Here is a 19,837-nt window from a genome sequence, read left to right as displayed (position 1 = left end):
ATTTAGATCAACATGTAAATGTGGGGAAATACCAAGAAACGTCAAACGTGAGGGAAAAGAAGCCCAGACGATGCATATAATATTACTTCGTCGTTGATGAGACACCTAAAATTATTTTTGCTTTGAAATTATCACTGATGCTAATGTTTTAGCTCTGAAAGCACATTTCATTTTCAGTGGAATGAGAAAGCCACAACTCCCTTAAATTCTTCTTCCCCTACATGAAGCCCTGCTGGCAGTATAGCATTATAACATTGACAGCCTTACGGATAAAGTTGTTTTTACTTTCTGCTGTAGTGATTTCAAAAAGGTGCACGAGGGTGTACAGCCCATAGACCAAATCCCCTCTAAAATTACTGGAAGTCAAGCATACCTGGATTTCATGAATGCGTCCAAACCCCCCCTTCCAGAAAAACTCCAACAGATTGGAGAAGAACTTCGGTCCCGGCATTTCTTTCAGGCTTTTCACTCTTTGGTGCCTCGGATGCTGGCTGGATTTAAGGAGACCCCTGGCTCCTCCTTTGGAAGCTGCCATCATCTCTTTTTCTTTGTCCTCTGCTGTTGCAGCTGCGTTATTTTGCGCCTCCAGGGACGTGTTGCCTGAAAGTTTGGGCAGCTGGTGAAACATACTGTCAAAAATCACGCCATAAACGCAACTCCTTTTCGGCCGAAGCACCTGTCTGCAACCAGTTTGCAAGATTTTGGCAAGGGGAGACATGCTTTGAAAAAAAAGTTGGAGAAAACTTCTGCTGCACGTCAGTGGCTGCCTTTCATTATACGAAGCGTCCCTCCGTTTGATTTCAGCAAGCGGCACTTCTCCACACTCTTTTTGCCTGAGCATCAGTTTACACAGACCATTATTAAGGACTCCCTCCCCTGAGGCTCGAAGGGGGGAGGATGGTCTGAGCTGAGACTTAAACAGAATCTGTCTGTGATGCATTTTGTTTAATCTGGGGCAGATAAACACCCAATTTAACTATGATCTTAAACTATCCACTTTTGGGTCTCAACCCTCCTTTCCACTGTCTTGGCAAAAGGAATTGTGCTATTATGTGTCAATTTCTTGTGGGCCACTTGTTTTCCATGTGTCAGCCCATGCTAAAATCAACCACTACACTGAACAAAGATTGCCACTCGGTGTGCCGCTGTTTAATCCCCAGTTATTCTTGACTCATATATAGAAGGCAATATTTTTAACCACAAACATTTAGGCTACATGTCTGAGTTCTAAAAAGTTTAATCAACATGAACTTCTCAAAATGAGCTTGTAGGTTTGAGAACTTGTTTAGATTTGGTTACTTCTCAGAGAGTTAATTTTTTTTCCTGGCTTGCCCAAATATAGCCTTTTTTCTTGCTTCACAATCTTATGTGTGTTCTTAAAAAAAAAAGTCTGTCCTACCTTTCCCCCTCAGCATTACTACAGTGTAACTTTTCAGTAAAGATAATTATTTTTCCATAGTATTAGCAACACCCCAACTGCAATATTTTATCCAATAAAAACAGCATTGCTAATAAAGATATTTTCCACAAGTGATTATAATTTAAACCTAGAATACAACAGCATGCTAATACAAAACAGAGAACCATTTTTAAAAAAAATTAAATTGTAATTTCTAACCTCTGTAGATTTGTCATTCATATTGGTGCAGTTATGGCAAAAATCTAAGTATCACTTGTGAAACTATCCATGGCAATGTCTTACCTACTTGAAATAACTTTGCTTAATATTAATACTTGTTTTGCTGGTGGAAAAAGTATGAAGCAGCATGCATAATACAGTACTTAAGGCAAACTGGATACACCTTATAGAAACTCGGTAATGCTGCTTAATTTAGCCAGATAATAACCATAAAATAGTGTGAGGACCACTTTTTTTCAGAAAAGTATCTAACAATATAATCCTATTACTGTGCAGTAGCCATGCTGAGATACCCAATAGCTTGTGCAGATAAAGTCAGTGACCTCCTTTGTCTAACAAAGACAATGGATTTGCCTGGATCTGCCTTATTTCCAGACAACCCCAGTCCCATAATTTAAGAAATGCCCAACCAGGATCCATCCAAGTCAGCAATTTATTCAAAATATTGCCCAACTCTGGAAGCTGAAAAGCAAGGCAGAGAGTTGCAGTGGTTTTCTCCATTATACTGGGGACAAGAGGCCACTGTAGTAGAGTTATTGTTAACTCTTCATCTGCCATCATTCCTCTGCATCTTGTCTTCTGTGCCTTCAGTTCCATCAGATATTTCAAGTTTTTTTATCATATTATGAAAATAGGCATAATATATAAAATTAATCTAACATTTTCAAAGTTTGGAGATGGCAAGTGAATATGATGTGCATGGTATACATTGAAAATCACCCTGAGAACTGTTGTTCCTTTAAATTTCACAGAGTATGTCAGAAACTTTGTAGTACCCAAACTCTGAGCTAGTATTAGCCATTTATCATCACTAACTTTGACTCTTTTTAAGTAAAAGATTAAGTATAGTGTCCAATTGTTGGCATTGTAACTTACAAGAAGCATCTCTTAAGCATATGCTTTGGACATGTCCAGTTATTCTGTCCTTTTGGGAGGAAGTTGTTACTCATATTAATTTTGTATTAGAATACTCATTTATTTTTGAGGAGGTTTATGTACTTTTAAATTATTTGTCTGTAGCATGGAACCTAACTGAGTCAGTGGAAATGGACCTTCCATGCCCTTACAGTTGCTGACTTATATGACAGCACTGGAAGGACAAAGTCCCACTTCCCATAACTCATTGGACTGAGGACCTTATAAACTTATCAACATTTGAACGTATCACAACAATTGCAAATTGATTTATTTTTAGATATTTGGAGACTTTTTATAGAACCATACGTATAGATTCACGAACATTGTTTCATTTTACTTGTTTTTTCTTTTGCTTTGCACAAGTAAATAAAAATTAAAAAAATACTTTGACCCTTGTGACACATACCTACAGATGGAAAAGTGCAGTGGTTTGGCTGGGGGCAAAGAGTGAGAGAGGATTGTGGCACTGGAGCGTATTATAGGAACAATTGAGAAGGGGGGAGCCAAAGAGTTTGGAGAAGGACGATGCTGAGGAAGATAAGGGATGAGGAAAACCTGTGTTGAGGTTTTTGACTACATACAGATTTCAGTTTAGGACATTTAAGCATCACTGTAGACACATTTTAAAGGCTTTAGTTTTTTTTGTTCTTCTAAAGAATATTTCTAAGTGGGGTTGGTTCATCTAATTCTCTCCACTTTCTTTCTTGTAATATAGTTCACACTATATTCTGTATACTCTCCTCGATATGTGCTTCAGACATTCAAGTTTAATGTTAAGAACACAAGTTCTTACATTGCTATTCAATGCATAGTTCCCATGAGCTCATATTTATTAAAACTCTGCACTTTCCTCTCTTAATTAAAATAAGTCAAAAGACTAGTTTTCATCCTGACATAGCTGCTGAGTTCATTTTGCACATGCTCAATAGGTGGTAGTTGATACCTGTATACAGCACATCTAATTAAACTGAATGTTACACAGCTGTAAGGAAAAGGCTCAAAGACAAACATGAATGACTGTCACTGTGAAGGAGAAAAAGTGGTACATCTTATTAAATAAAACAAGTTATACTCCCCTCCACACTTCAGCCAATAGTGAGAGAAGAACAAAACAGTTTGTAATGACAATTACGAAACTTAATTTTAAAAATATATATCTGACAAGTTCAAAGGGTGAGAAAATGATCACAAAGGCTGCTGTCAAGAAGTCATTAGTCAAGCACAACTCCTATTGATTTCAAAGACTCTTGCTTGAATAGTAACTGTAGGAGTGAGGCCTCAAATGAGATACTATCATGCGGCTAGAGAGAAAGAAGATAGCTTTCCTTCCAGGAGTTTCTCCCTGATAGGAATCCATGGAAAGTTTTAAAAAATCTCTGTGGCTTTACATGATTTATTGCTAGTGCAGACATACACATTCTTATTGTTTAATTAAATCCTGGTAATTATCCATAGGTCACCGTTGAAAATGAGCTAACAAATCATAAGAGACCTATAGTTCTTCTTTGGGAATGACTTATACCTTCAGAGTAGGTACAAGTGACTCATCAGGCAAGTGATTCAATGCTGGTTTGTAAATAACCCTTCATCTTGCAAAATCTATAATAAGCTGACTACAAAACACTCATGTCAGATTTGGATTCTGGAATAAAAATTATATTTCAACTGCATTGCTTTCCCATCTTTTCTTCAGTTGATTATACAGTTAATAATAGATGATTCCATAACAATTTACATTTAGACCATGTCTAAGGTTGCTATCTTTTCAACTGTGTTTCGTCAGCCACCTACACAGGTTTTAAAATAATGACTTCTAATGTGATCCTATCCTTGTTTCTTGAATTATTTCCACTGGCTAGGACAGAACAATTACCAAATCTTTTGCCAGTAGGACATAACACTATGCCAGCAGAACGTGTCAGAACAGCAATACCGTTTGTCAATGGTATTTGACTAGAGCAAAAGTGGGGAAATGGTCAGACAGAGCCATATATACTGTTACTATAGAGAAGAGGAAAATGGCTCAGGCTATTGACACAATCACCCTTAAGAGCCTTCTCCTGCCACACAGAGCCAAGCAGTCTCCACGTTTTATTAGGGAATCGATGGTGATTAAACAGTGGCACTCTACAGCTAGAGTGCCACTTGATTGGGGTAAACTCTCCTTAAAAAGTCAGCTTTGCAGTTTAAGAGTATTGTTTGACACAATACTCACCTTAGAAAGTCAGGTGGCTGTGGTGGCTCAGAGTGAATTTGCTCAGCCTCAGCTGTTGCATCAGCTGTGCATATTCCTGGCTTAGTCAGATCTAGCCACAGTGATCTATGCCTTAGTTACAGCTTGACTAAACTATTGCAATGCGCTCTGCTTGGGGCTGCCCTTGAAGACTGTTCAGAAGGCAGTTAATATTTTAAATAAAGATTATTAAACATTGTACTCAGTCATGTTGGTCCCAGATCACACAAAGGTGTATCTGCAAAAGAGACAGTGTATTAAAACATATATTCAGAGTCAAAGGAGAGCCCCAAACACCTGTCCCGCTGCCAAACTTTGCAGCTAACACAGGAACTAATTCAGGGCATCCCATGGGGATTATATAAACCTCAATAATGCAATACAGTTCTCAAATATCAAAATATGTGAGAGTCTGCATTATTCTGACTACAAGCACAAATCTAAAGACTTTGGTGATGAGATACTATGCACAAAAATCCAAAGTCAACAACTAGAAACAGCTTAACAAAATAAGGAGCAGATGATTTAACATTTATCTATTCTGTCTTCACACAACCATTACAAGTACCATGCTTCCAAAATCAACACATTATATCTTTTTTCTGCAATAAGAGTTACAAAGTTAAGGTACCTCAAACCAACCAATCCGGAAAGAAAAATTCATGACTCAAACCAAGGAACCTGTACTTCATCCAACCTAGGTAAACCTGTGAGAGACAAGCGTGGAGCACCCATAACAAGTATCTCCAGTTCTTCCTTCCCCTGCAATATGGGGAAATTATGTACCATCTTAACAGTCCTTCCCCTAACACACAATTCAATCTATTGCCAATACCAGCAAGCTGCCATGACTAATTTACTGCTTTAGTGGTTAATAATCTGCATCTACACATGGTCAGCAAGTGTGGCCTTGTCAGTTCCTATGCAAAGACAGCTGAAAGGTTCAATGTGTTCTGGAATGGTTCTTTTTCTCCTCTCAGTGGAACTCAAGTCTACACTGCACCTCATGGAAATTGACTATGGGCCGGGGGAGCTGAGTCCTTAATGTTTACTCTTGCTCTCAATGCTTTCTAACATCTATAGTACGCTGGAAGACAATCTAGCAATATGAATCTGGTGTCAACGTATTGCTGATATTCAGCACTCTCTTTTTAATCCGATTCAGGTGCAGCAGTCAGTTCTTTGGTCAAACTTGGTTATCAGCTGATGAGGGAGGGGAAAAAAATGAGATTTGTATCCAGACAAGGCAGATGTACTACTGGTTGTGGGGGGAAGAGGTGATGTGACCTGGGGCAATTTTTCCTATTTTGGCTGTTTGAAAAGGCTTTCCTTTGGATTAGCTTGCTTTATTTCTGTACTACTATATTTCTTTTGTATTGTTGATTTTACTTTGTGGTGTTTTAATGTTATTTTATTGTACAGTGCTTTTTATATCTTGAATAGGTGTTTTATAAATACATTTTAATAACATTTTTATAGGTAGCTCTTATTTTGTTTTCCTTTCAGTGTGGTCATTTGGATTTTTAAGTAGGCAATGAATTGCCTGAGATCTGTGAATCTGCAGTTTAAAAGGGTGACTTCTCTGCATTTTCATGTACATTGCCACGGATAAAATATCGTATTTATTAATTTTCTTCATCTATACTTCGCTTTTCTTCCCAATGGGCTTATATCATTCACTTCTCCATTTTTATCCACATAACAACCCTGTGAGGTGGGTCAGGCTGATTAGTATATGACTAGCTCAAGGTCACCCAGCAAACTTCCATGGCACAATAAGGATCTGAACTAGGACCTACCATATTCTAGTCTGACACTCAGATGATTACACCGTGCTGGCTGTCTTAAGTTTGGGGGTGGCTATAGCTGCTGTGGTAGAGCAGTAATAGCTGAGTTTCTTGACTCAAAAATTTCAACTTACCAATAATACAAATTGCATTTGCAGAATCTTTTACTAAAAGTAGTAGAAATATAGTCGTACGAATTAGTCCTTTTACATGTTCTTTTTTATTCTTAACTATTACAGTAAGCTACACAAGAGTGGTAAATATGGTTTTACAAAAAGTGCTAATGAATTTAAACTGCCTCAGCAGCACTCCTCAAAGGACAGCAAGAGGATTCAAAAGGGAAAGACAATGAGATACTGTATATTTTCTTTTTGTACTGAACATTTTTATTCAATATTTTCAAGCATCTAAACCTTTACTATATACATAATACAAATATATACAAAAAAGTCTCATTTCAGAATTGTTCTGGCACCATATTTTTAAACTGTTAAATAAAAATACAGATTGAAAAGAGTACCTAGAAAATACAATATAGGAATAATAAAGGTAATGCCTATTTACAACAGCTTTCTTTATAATGAGTGAACAGCTTCACACTGTTCCATTGGTTAGCTAATTATGTTATGAAATTACATAACCAAATTTTAGGAACCTGAACCAAATTCAGGCCTTCTCCTTATGGTAAGAGTGAGAGATGCACAATGGCATAATACAATAATGCATAATACAGTCCCTTTACATTATTTCCTGAAGCGTTTAAAAAGTGGATGGACATGTTTATTTGAAGATGCTTTGCTTCGTGATGTTTGATACTCCATATAGACTGTATCATCTGCTCCAGACATAGAGCTCATTGTGCCATGGTGTCGAGAAACCTGGAAGAGGACACATAGCTAGTGAGTTCAGTGCCATTCTATCCATGCCTCATGTGAAAAACCATCTGCTTTATCCATACAAAACTGCCCTTCAGTAGAAACCTTCTACAGGAGATGTCCCGTCAGATGTAAGGTGGGTGGCAACCCAACAGAGGAGCTGGCTCTAACAGCCAGGTACTAGCCTCACATGGTACAGTTCTGTCTTCATGACAGCCTTCTCTTCAATAATTAGCATCACTCCAGTTCCTAGCTTTTCATTACAGCCTACTGTGAGCAAGAAACAGGGCCCAGGATGGAGGTTCACAAATAACAAGCTTGATTCCTAATGCCAGGGTCTAGGTGCAAGTTTAGCCCCCTTGAGTATTTACTCTGACATGTGCATCTTTCTTTTTTGTAAGACGGAATTGCTGCCATTTATTCAAATGGAAAAGTGTTGACTTGAAGACAATATTGCCATGGTTGCAAATCCCATCCCAATACATCTGATACTGGGTGATCTAGTAGCCATTGACCAGGCACATGGAAGCAAAGGGCTAGAGGTTTAAATCAGTCTGATGTAGCACAGTTAGGGCCAGATTTGGGTCCTTTCTGCTTTGTTTGTGGAAATGGCCTCAAAGGTAAATGGGAGGAGAGGGGTGCACATATAAGAGTACCTTTTCACCGTCTTCCTTCCATTCGTCATCAAGACTTCTGCCACTGCAGTAGGCACAGTGGAGTGTGTGTGTGTGTATGCAGAAAGGAAGGGGTGGTAAGTTAATGATGTGTGCCCCAACATGTGAAACTTTGAGCTTTTAGTAACATAACATCCACTTGCCTGAGTTGATTTTGAGCCATACTCTCCTGCAACAACTTCTTCCTCAGCATCCATGTCTGAGGCTTGCAAAACCTTTTGGAGGAGCTGCTGCTGTTCTTCTTTGGATGAAAACATAAGTTCTTCTTCCTCCATACCTGCAAGTTTAGTGATCACCTGGGAACCAGAAAAAGAACTGTTATTTTCTTCATTGTTCACCTACAAGAAAAGTATTTGGTGAATCATATGGCAACAACATGTATCACCAATTTGCAGAATGTTTATTTTGTAACCAGTGGAGGTAAGTACTAACATGTGCCTGTAATAGTGTAATTCCTAAAATAACTCAATAAACAGTTAATAACATGAAATAGTGTACTTTGTTTTATACTCTGTCATGCTGGCATTATGAGGGATTTTTTTTTATAACATCTCCTCCCCAACCCAGGTTTCTACAACAATGCAAGTTCAGGAGAAAGCACATAGCCTTCTATTCTGTTCATAGTTCTCTGGACCAGAGGCATAAAGCATTAAGATGAAAAGTAAAATATGCCCATATTTAGCTGCTTCCAACACACAATATACTATAGTGGTAGTTAATTCCTTTTTTTTTTTGAGCTTTTACTATTGTACATACAACACACAAAGCAAAGTATTTATTTATTTATATTCTGCCTTTCTCACTGAGACTCAAGGCGGATTACATAGTGTGAGATTAGTACAATCAGTAGCAAGGACAAGGGCAGGCATCTCCATACAGCGTTAGCACAAATTTTCTTTTCTCTAGTGTGCCCTAGTTCTCGATCCACTTATACACTAGAAAGTTGGTTATAATTAAAAATAAGAAGTACAACGTTGCAGTCCATGGATACAAAATTACCTTAAAGCTGTAGCCTTGGTCTACTAGAAACCTCTGCCGTTTGGTTGAGTATGCCATTTCCTGTGTGTCCTGGGAAACCAGAGAATAAAAGAAGGCATTGTACTCCTCTGCAACCATCCCTACAAAAAAAGTAATATTGGAAGCTTAGCACACATACAAGAGAGTCAAAAGAGATGACTTCTTCACAAGTAGACATTTAAAATGAATGGTCACAATCCAAATATACTGATGACTAAGTAAATTAGTTTTATGTTGTTTCAGCTTGCTCCTGTCCTGAAGCATTGGCTTCTGCCTATCAACACTATTGCCTTCACACTCCAGCCAGTAACAGATTTGCCCAACTTTTGGAAAACAAAATATATGATGTTGGTTTATATTTTTCAAAAGAGTATCATTGCTATGCTCTGCATTTATAGGACATGCTGTATTATAAGTTTCTAAACTATGAGCTGTGATTCCAACTTATTGCCAGCTGCTGCACTTCTGCACATTCAAAGGCTGCAGCCTGGGAATGGAAAACAATCTCAGATAAGTGTGTGCCAATCGATTTCCTATTTCAGTTTAAAGCATCTATGTATCTCAGAAAGCTTGGCAGGAACCAGCTTCCTGCCACATTCTATGCAACTCTGCAATACTTGTGGATTCCAGCTGATCCCACATATACTGCAAAGCAGAATATCTCACATCAGACAGCATATATATAGCCCAGACACATTAATTACTTTGTTTGGCACAGTATAAAGAACATATCACTAAGGCAACAGGAGGACAAGTGGTACATCCAAGATGTAAAACCAACATCAATACACAGTTGGAATTCATTTAGTAAGACTAAGTAGGCTGAAAGCAATTTAGACATATACAGTTAATACTACAAGTATTAAAATCTGGCAATTTGGTGTTAGAAACACTCATGAAGATGTTCTTACATTGTATTTCCCCCTCACAAGCACACTGAAAATAAGAATAATTTGAAGGGAAGAAAAAAAGAACATATTGCCAGCTTATATGGTTACAATGAAGAAATTTAACAAGCCAAAGGAAATTTGCAAAGCCTTAGGTGTGGTGCAGCAATGAGTATGAATCTTTCACTCCATGCAGTCCCTTTCTTTGCCTGGATCCAAACAGCTGCCAGTGGAGTTCCACTAAAAAAATGGAATTTCCTCCAGTTTTCCCTTCCTGCTACAGCCTGCTGAACTCCAGAAAATGCTGTTCCTGTAGGACAGAAGACTCTTAGGACAGTTTGGGAGGCAAAGCAGCATGTCGGTAGAGGGAGGAGGGAACTGGTGAAAAATTACACCCCTTCTACTTGGTTTTTCATCAATGAAAGGTGATGTCTGAATCCAATTTCCTGTGCTTAAACATCTGATATTCTATATGTTGTTGAAGGCTTTCACGGCCGGAGAACGTTAGTTGTAGATTTTCCGGGCTGTATAGCCATGGTCTTGGCATTGTAGTTCCTGATGTTTCGCCAGCAGCTGTGACTGGCATCTTCAGAAGTGTAGCACAAAAGACAGAGATCTCTCAGTGTCAATGTGTGGAGAAGATGTTAGCAGGTAATTTATATCTACTCAGGAAGGTGGGTTTGGGCTAAGTCATCCTGTAAGAGTTTCCCAGGGTGTGCATTGCTAATGGGGGGAAGCTTCACTGTATCCTGAGGAGGTTCTTTTGCATATGGATTGGTGCTTGATATGCTAATCTTCTCTGCAGGGCTATTGTAAGATGTAGAGTACTTTGTTAGTCTGGTGTTTATCAGGACTGGAAACCATGCCCTATTCATTCTTAAACTCTCTTCTTATGCTTATGAATTTCAATGGCTTCCCTGTGCAATCTGACTAAGTAGTTGGATGTGTTGTCCAGTATTTTAGTGTCCTGGAGTAAGATACTGTGTCCTGTTTGAGTCAGGCTATGTTCAGCTACTGCTGATTTTTCAGGTTGGCCAAGTCTGCAGTGTCTTTCATGTTCTTTTATTCTTGTCTGGATGCTATGTTGTGTGGTCCCGATGTAAACTTGTCCACAGCTGCAGGATATGCAGTATACTACAGAGGTGAGGTGGTCTCTACTGTCTTTTGCTGACTGTAGCATCTGTTGTATTTTTCTGGTGGGTCTGAATACTGTTTGTAGGTTGTGCTTTTGCATAAGTTTTCCCAACTGATCAGTGATTCCTTTGATATATGGCAAAAACACTTTTCCTGTGGGGGACTGTTTTTCCTTAGTTGTTTGATTTATCCTTGGTTTAATTGCTCTTATGATTTCATTTCTGGAGTAGCCATTTGCTTGAACTGCGTGGTTTAGATGATTAATTTCCTTGTTGAGAAAGTGCGGTTCACATATCCGTCTTGCACAGTCTACTAATGTTTTTATTATGCTTCTTTTCTGTCATGGGTGGTGATTGGAGTTTTTATGTAAGTACCAATCCGTTCGTTTCCTGTAGACCTTGTGACCTAACTGAAAGTTTGCTTTGCGGATGACCAAGGTATCTAGAAATGGGAGTTTACCCTCTATTTCTTTTTCCATGGGGAATTGTATGTTCGAGTGGATATTGTTGAGGTGGTTTAAAAACTCCATCAATTCTTCCTCACCATAGCTCCAAATAATAAAGGTATCATCCACGAACAACCAGGCTGTAGATTTGTGGGGTGCTGATTCTAAAACTGTTTTTTTCAAAATGTTCCACGTAGAAGTTTGCTATAACTGGGCTGAGAGGGCTTCCCATGGCCAGCCACCCCATCCATCTGTTCATAGAATTCGTTATCCCATTGGAAATAACTGGTTGTCAGACAATGGTGGAATAAGGCTGTTACATCCTCTGGAAAAATCTGATTAATAAGTGCGATTGTGTCTTTTACCGGAACCTTAGTAAAAAGGGATACAACATCAAAACTGCCGAGTATGTTCTGTGGATTGAGTTGCAGAGGACTGATTTTGCCTAACTCAAATAGGACACAGTATCTTATTCCAGGACGCTAAAATACTGGACAACACATCCAACTACTTCGTCAGATTTCACAGGGAAGCCATTGAAATTCATAAGCATAAGCTTATGAATAAGCATAAGCACAATTTCAACAGGAAAGAAGAGAGTTTAAGAATGAATAGGGCATGGTTTCTAGTCCTGAAAAAAACCAGACTAACAAAATAATCTACAACAACTAATCTGATATTTTACTTCCTCCTTCCCAGTATTACATACATCCCTTGCATTCCTTTCCACAAAAATAGTTTCAGAACTACACAAAATATACATCAACCCGCCAGATACACACATTTTTCACCTACCACCAAATCTAGCATTATTGATTTGTTCCTTGATCTCTGCATTTGGAGGATTTTGTGCACAGTTCTATATTCATTATCTTATCTCTCTGAACAATCTTTTCCAAACTATTCACTTTTGTCACCTTAGGGCTGGCAGGGAACATGACAGAGTATTGTGCTAACCAAGGAGATTCATGATCAGGGAAATCCTATTTGGAAACATTCACCCAAGAAACACACAATTGCAGAGGCCTCCTCCTGGACAACTTAAAAGTACAATTGGGCACTTTGATCAAAATGTTCACTATTTTCAGTGGTGTATCATAACTCTTTACTAGCCAAGGTGTCCGGATGCAACACAGATCAGTTTGATTCCTTTATAGCAATGGAGCAAGAAAGTATAGAAAGTATGTTCCTCCAAGCCCCAAACCACATATAACAATCATAGTAACAAGAGACAGAAGTGAAACAGCTGCCTTGGAAGTTCAACAAGAACAATTAAAACACAGCCTTTTAAGAATAAGGTCTGCTAAAGTGTGCTGTTTAAAGACATACCAAATGCTAATCCTAAGTGTCATATGAAGAGTAATTAAGCAGGAAGGGGAAAGGAAAAGATGGCCCCCTACCGAAACACTTTTTGAAACTACTCTTGAATTTTGTTTTAACCTGTGACCTTGAGCTGATAGTAATAAACCAGGACAATGGCAAATTGCACATGCTTAGTTGGCTACATGAGTTGACTTCTGTTACTTTCATGCTTGAGCGTTCAGTTAAAATTCAAGGCAGCCTAGGCATATGACTTTATTTACCTTTTTTGGCTCTGAGGACTCGTCCCAATCTTTGAGCCTCCTGTCTTCGAGACCCACCATGAGATGAAATCTGGATCAGAACATTGGCCTCTGGTAGATCAAAGGATGTGTCACCCACCTACAATACAAAAGCAACCTCTAAGCAACAGGCCATTCTCCCACGTTACTCAAATATGTTTGAATGAGTCACATATGCTTATGGACTCTAATGAAAAAATGCATCAATGTTACAGTGAGTCAAAGCAATTTTTTGAGGGTGTTCAAAACAATCAGTGTAACATTTCAAGCCAATTTGATTATAAGCAAGAATGTCTTTTATTACCTTGGAAATGAAGATGGTATTGATTTTGGGATTGTGTTTGAAATTTTGCAAGATCTGCATCCTTTCCCCCTGGGCTGTAGGTCCATATATATAAGGTCTAAAACAGAGAAAGAAGGACAGAAATAAGAGTGACAAATATGTATAAAAGTATGTTAAACAGTCTCAAAAACAGCACAAATTTAAAAATTATCCATTTCACATATGTTTTGTTTTATGTGAAAAACTCAACACTATCGCTTCTTTTTAGCATCTGTACTTAACTCTTTTGTGGATCCACCCAACTGGGGACAAACCTATTCTGTCAGATACCCCTTCCACAGAAATAAATCCTGACAATTGTAAACATTATTCGTTTGATGTATGCCTCCTGACTCAATAGATCAGTGGGCTGAATATATCTGGTAATCCCACATGAAAGGATGGAAGCAGCTGTTAAAATAAAAAAGGTGTTTTCTTTGCTTAAATCTACTGAGCTAGCACATTAACAGCTGTATTCTCCTTCCTCCTTTCCACTCATGTACTTGTGCACCAAAATTCCTTTTGGATTCAATTCTTTTATTCTCATGCTGGAAGCTACAAATCCCTACATACAAATAATAAATTAGCACTCAAGTCAACGTATTATCCCTGCTCCCCTTACAGCATTTTGCCCAGATGCTTGAACAGTTTAGAGGGAGAAACATAGTTCAAGAGAGTGCTATGGTTTATATTAATGAGACAATCTAGATGATGACTACAAAAATCTGCTCTCAAAATCCAAAGTCTTGTCAGAAGATGATCAGTGTAGGCAACCTATGTCTTAACAAAAGCCAAGCTCTTTGGTCATCCGGATATTGCATTCCTGCAGCACTGAAACTGCTGCACTATAGATCTATACAAGGGCACTGCAAGACCAGTCATTTTATTTTCAATTCCTTTCCATGAATTTGCCGTTTTCACTTGCTGCTTTACCATTGTTCTTACATGAACAACATTTTTCTTTTATATACAACTTGAAATTCAACTATCTGAAAGTACTATAGGTTATACTTTTACTTTAAAAAAAATTGACCCAAGATGTGAACACATCTCTAAACTATTTCTGGAAACTACTCCATTATGTCCTACTGCACGACATAATATTTTTATACAACAAATGAATCCCCTAATACACTGTGGGAATCAGCTGTGCAAGGGCATACTGTGTGCCAATTTTAAACAATTATTTCAAATTACTACTGAGACATGACAGGAACATTTAAGTTCCAAATACAATTTTTGAACAGCATGGTGAATTTTTATGTAGACCAGAAATGTACAGGTATCATTATCATCAATGCAGGCTAAGCTCACTAGATTTTTGTATGGGGGGAAATCATAAATGTTCATTGTTTTGTGTTACAGTTACATTCACTATAGCACTGTGCATACTTGCTGTAGGAATTTTCAGTTAACTGTGACTTTACAACCAGCAAAATAAATACCTGTGAAACCATCTACACACAGGTTGCATTCTTGTTTCTACATGAAAATTCTCCCAGTGTATGAAATGCATTCCCTCTGAAGCAACCCTAGAGTAGACTATGTGTTCTAGAGACAGCAGTGAACCCTCAGCCCTCCACTAATTATAAAGTAGACATTAAAGTCCTGTATTTTAATGTGAATATAAATACAAGCAGATTAAAGAGTTTAAAAATCCAAAGTGACATATTGTGGAGAGGTTCTTTCACTCTGAGGTTGACACAGCTGTCCTTCATTCATCAGTACTCACTTGCCCAGCCTAACTGCATACTCCTTCAGAGCAAAGACGTTGTCTGCAAAGACGATAATCTTGTCATTCCTTCGTTCATGAAACTTAATCAGGAACTGGCAAGCTCTGAATTTGTTTGGGTTCATAGTATATAGCAGAATCCGCTTCTTTGTTTTAATAGCTACATATTCTCTGTAGAACTCAGGAGACATTGGACACCAAACCTAAGATAATATTTAAAAATACACAAACACACACACAATTAGATTTCAGTATTTCAGTAAGAATCCAGAAGAATACTACACAGGTGATAAAAGTCTAGTATGTAATGTATGAAATACTCTGAATGAATTATGCAGTGTTTATACTTGCAGGGAGGATGCTGGGATTTAAATTCCTTAAAAATAACCTGAAAAGGGAGAAATATTCACAATGGCCAATAGACCAGAAGCTGAAGTTCATCACACAAAGTTACACGAGCAGCTTGATCACCTTTTTATAGTTAATCAGAGCATATATATCTCACAATGTGCTTGTGAGCAAGTACGTTGTAACACATGTGTGAGATGAGTGGAGCAGAGCTGGGCAATTCCTACTATATGCAATAGTAAGTGGATCCTTGCCAATTGCAAGGCAATGCTGGCATAAAAAAAATTGGGGGGGGGGCCTCTCAGTGGAATGTTAGGTGCAGTGCAACTGGCAGTTCCTACCCTGTCCTCCCTTCCATCTTGATTCAGGTGTGAAATGATTTTTTGCAGGATTCTACAACCACTTCAAGAACAGGACTAGTTCCCATTGTCAGAACAAAGAGATGAAGAAATGAAACACAATCTTCCAACAAAGAAGCAGAAAAGGAGATATGGCCCACATTGCTTGATAATTCTTGTTTTAAACACACTAAGGCAAGTGTACCCCCAACTTTAATTCAGAAAAGTATTCAAGAAGTATCAAAGCTTAACTGACAATAGGGTTTTATGACAGCTTTCCATAACGAAAAGATCTTGGGGACGCAATCCTATCTCTCCAAGCAGATATTTTCAGATTATCTAATTTTTCTGATAACCAAATCTCTTACAGCTTTTAGGCATAAGCCTATCATACTATAAGGTAATGATAATTCATGTTACTAATATTACAGACCGTGCAAATGTGCAGCCATTCCTGCCTTCAATCCCATAAATGTTAAATAAATCAGAGCAGATCCAAGTAACATGCACTAAACAGGGCCTATCTGATCACAAAACAAACACTGACCTCTGCTGTCACTGGGATGAATTGAGTGTTCAGGAGCGGATTCATTATTTTGTTTGTAAAGTGCAGTCATGTTGCAGTGGGCTTATGGAGACCCCATCAAGTTTTCAAGGCAAGAGATTAACAGAGGTGTTTACCTGCCACTGCATAGTAACTCAGACTTGCTTGGTCTCCCATCTAAATACTAACCAGAACCAATCCTACTTAGCTTCTGATAACTAGTGAGATTGGGCTGGCCTAGGCCATCCACTGACCAACCCAACTTGCTTAGAGTAGATTTCATGCAAAGTATATTTCAGAAGTGCATATCTGAAAGTCAGTGTAAACGCTAAAAAGATATCCAGCTATTCTTCAAATGTCAGAACAAAATTTATCATCCCCACACATCAGCCAATTAATTTTTCATTATTTTGTAGTAAGTCCAGCATGCAAATAACATGCGTCTGTATAGATAACAGACACATTGCAGTACATTAGATTAAAAAAAGAAAACTGTATAATCACCTGAAAGCTTCCAGAGTAGAATTTCCAGTTGGATATGCTCTGGTTTTATTTGTAAAAAATTCTTAGTATTACCTTAATTTTTACCAGGATCAGAGATCCATGCTTCACAAAAGAGGGTGAGCTCACAAAAGAAACTGTTAGGGCCTTTTCCTAGCAATCAATCAGATCATATGAAAATCCATGGCTGAGGGTAGGGAGAACCCTCTTGAACAATACATCATAATGGGGGTTGTATCAAGAAGGGCAATCCACTAAGTCCCTCCTCCACACTTGCGCAAGATTTTTAATTCACCACTTATGCATGAGGAGGAGGCTATTTCAGCAAATGCCTTCATCTTGTTTCATCCTCCACCTCTTGCCATGTTATTCAGCTTACTGTTTTGGGTGGTTTACTGTGATGGAGTGGGGACACAGAAAACTACTATGAGAATGGGAAGGTGCTAAAAACTGCTCATAGAAACTCAACCCTGTCCACAGAAACCTTGGATCCAGCTCACCATATTTTCAAGAAGTAATAGATTTAATGTTAGGAAACACTCTGTTTAAACTAAAGTTTGAGGAAATGACAACCTCCTGATTTTAAATTTTGCAGGAATAAACATCGTTTTCCCCCAATAACATCACAGACCATGGTAAAGGCTTCCAGAACCAGCCCTTTTAAAAATTAAGAAAAATCGATGCACCAAACAAGGCCAGTTCAGCAAAGACTGAGTTCTTATAATTTACTGGACTGAACCTGTGTATCCATTCTTAGAAGCCCCCTGCAAAGAACTCTGCTGCTTGCATTCAGGAAATTAAGATAAAGACTCACTTGATAAATTATTTGTCCTCTATGAATGTGGTCTTCTAGTTATCTTTCCCTTGCCTTGAAAGTGAGTTATAGAGAAAGGTATGAACTCAAATTAAGTTTCGTTGAAGCTGCAGCTCCATGGAGCACTCTCTAGTACAGACTACTTCAGTATGAAATTTGATAGCACAGTTACTGTATGAGTTTAAAAAAAAGTAAACATATATAGGCCATTTTCTCCAATTAAGAATTGAAGGTAGCTTTATTAATGCTCAAGAGTCTATAAATCACTTTATATGCTCTAGGCCTGGCGGAAAAGGTTAAGTTCTGACCTGAGTTTAGCAAACCCTTGCTCAAATAAAAATGGAGGGAAGGAGGTATTGATACTCAGCTGGAAAGTAAAAAAGAGTCCAGTAGCACCTTTAAGACTAACCAATTTTATTATAGCATAAGCTTTCGAGAATCAAGTTCTCTTCTCTTATGCTATAATAAAATTGGTTAGTCTTAAAGGTGCTACTGGACTCTTTTTTATTTTGCTACTACAGACTAACACGGCTAACTCCTCTGGATCAGCTGGAAAGGCCTCTCATTGTAAATTAATGACAGGTTGGGAAAGAAATTTCTGTTTTGCCCTTGGTTGACTAGCTAGAGAAAACTTGAAGAACTAGCAATGAAAGCTCCTGTACAATTATTGCCATGATTCATCTGTTCGTTGGTTTGACATTACACTAAATGTCACTGAAGTACTCCTCCCTCCCTTGAGATTAAAAAAAAGCATTTTGTATTACTAGAATAGCTCTTTTTTTTAAAAAAACGTGTTTTCAAAGATTTGAATTCAGAGAAATGGTTTCTAAATGCAATAATTTCTAAATTCATGTACAGCTGAGTAAGACCATTTCTGAAGGATCTGAGAATTCTCTAAACATTCAGCAGCTGAGGAAGAGCAACAACACTGACAACAAGCATAGCATTTATTACCTCAGCACACTGGACTTTAGCAATATAGCCATTATTTTGTAGCTCCATCCAGTTGGCTTCATACAATTTAGGCCCAATGAGGAAATTCAAGTCTACAATTTTGTCATCTTCTCTGACGAGGGTAGCTGTCAGTCCAAGCTTGCAATGGGCTTGTACAATGGTGAGTACACGTCTGAACATTTTTGCTAAAGAATCACACAAGAACAGATTATGATTTGGCTTCTAAAAGGGATACTGAAAAAGATATTCTAATGAGAGTTCAATGAGCTTCATTTATGTTAGGAGGCATAACCAAATTAGCCCTTATGCAGAGAATCCAAACAGATTGGACCCCTATGTCATAGTAGATGAACTTAATGTGCCTCTGATGTATTTTATAAGGCTCTACAAATATTAATTAAGCCCATGGAAGCCCTCTCTTGTTTTTCAATCTCAAAGGAAATTAACAAACAAAATTAACAATCTACAAAGTGTAAATTAAATCTATCCTACTTATAACCTCAAGCTTCAGATTTATGCACACTTATCTGACCTCAGAGGAACAGGCATCCAAATAAAATACACAGGATCATTTGGGCTTCTATCCTACTGCTTCCCACTCAGGAAAGTCTGAAGACTTGTTCCAATGTAGGGCGCTTTCCTCTGATGGAAGCAGCTCTCCCTCTGGCAGAAGATCCACTTCCGTAAGAGAAAAACTCCCTAGTTCAAATTTTGCTGAGTAGAGGGGCAAGATACAAGCCACTGTCAGGATATCTTTTAAAAATCATACTTAAATATCTACCTCAAAATTAAAAATATTTTCCATGCCATCTGGGTATAAAACAGTAAACATAAATGTATACCATATTGTTCAAAATAAAACAATCTTTTATTCAAGGTGATTTGGGGACCTCATTCATAGTTTCAATTGGAAGATTTACAAGGTTATTCTTATTTTATAGATGGAATCCTGAGGCTGAATGACAAAGTGCAAGGTTTTGAGCAAGTAATGAGCTCACTGTCCAAACCCATATGCAAACCCAAACTTCTATACGCTGAAGCATTTTAGGTGTTTTCTTTCACCACTAGTGAATT

General features: G+C 38.0%; 2 protein-coding genes across 2 annotated transcripts in view; both read right to left on the bottom strand.

Moving 5' to 3' along the window:
* LOC129325047 (cytochrome P450 27C1) overlaps positions 1-718 on the bottom strand; it is a 32,685-nt gene extending 31,967 nt beyond the window's left edge. Inside the window, exon 1 of the mRNA XM_054972556.1 lies at positions 374-718. Coding sequence (XP_054828531.1) covers positions 374-718 — 345 coding nt within the window. The remainder of the gene's footprint in view (positions 1-373) is intronic.
* Positions 719-6,785: 6,067 nt separating this feature from the next.
* The window catches only part of ERCC3 (ERCC excision repair 3, TFIIH core complex helicase subunit), a 29,206-nt gene continuing 16,154 nt past the window's right edge, over positions 6,786-19,837 (bottom strand). Inside the window, exons 9-15 of the mRNA XM_054972453.1 lie at positions 18,764-18,948; positions 15,265-15,467; positions 13,515-13,611; positions 13,193-13,310; positions 9,126-9,244; positions 8,270-8,422; positions 6,786-7,455 (exon numbers count right to left, since the gene is read on the bottom strand). Coding sequence (XP_054828428.1) covers positions 7,321-7,455; positions 8,270-8,422; positions 9,126-9,244; positions 13,193-13,310; positions 13,515-13,611; positions 15,265-15,467; positions 18,764-18,948 — 1,010 coding nt within the window. The 3' untranslated portion in view covers positions 6,786-7,320. The remainder of the gene's footprint in view (positions 7,456-8,269; positions 8,423-9,125; positions 9,245-13,192; positions 13,311-13,514; positions 13,612-15,264; positions 15,468-18,763; positions 18,949-19,837) is intronic.

The sequence above is a fragment of the Eublepharis macularius genome, chromosome 2, assembly GCF_028583425.1.
Source record: "Eublepharis macularius isolate TG4126 chromosome 2, MPM_Emac_v1.0, whole genome shotgun sequence".
NCBI classification, from domain to species: domain Eukaryota; kingdom Metazoa; phylum Chordata; class Lepidosauria; order Squamata; family Eublepharidae; genus Eublepharis; species Eublepharis macularius.
The sequence above is the reverse complement of the archived record's forward strand: the minus strand, read 5'-3'. Positions and strand labels throughout refer to the sequence as shown.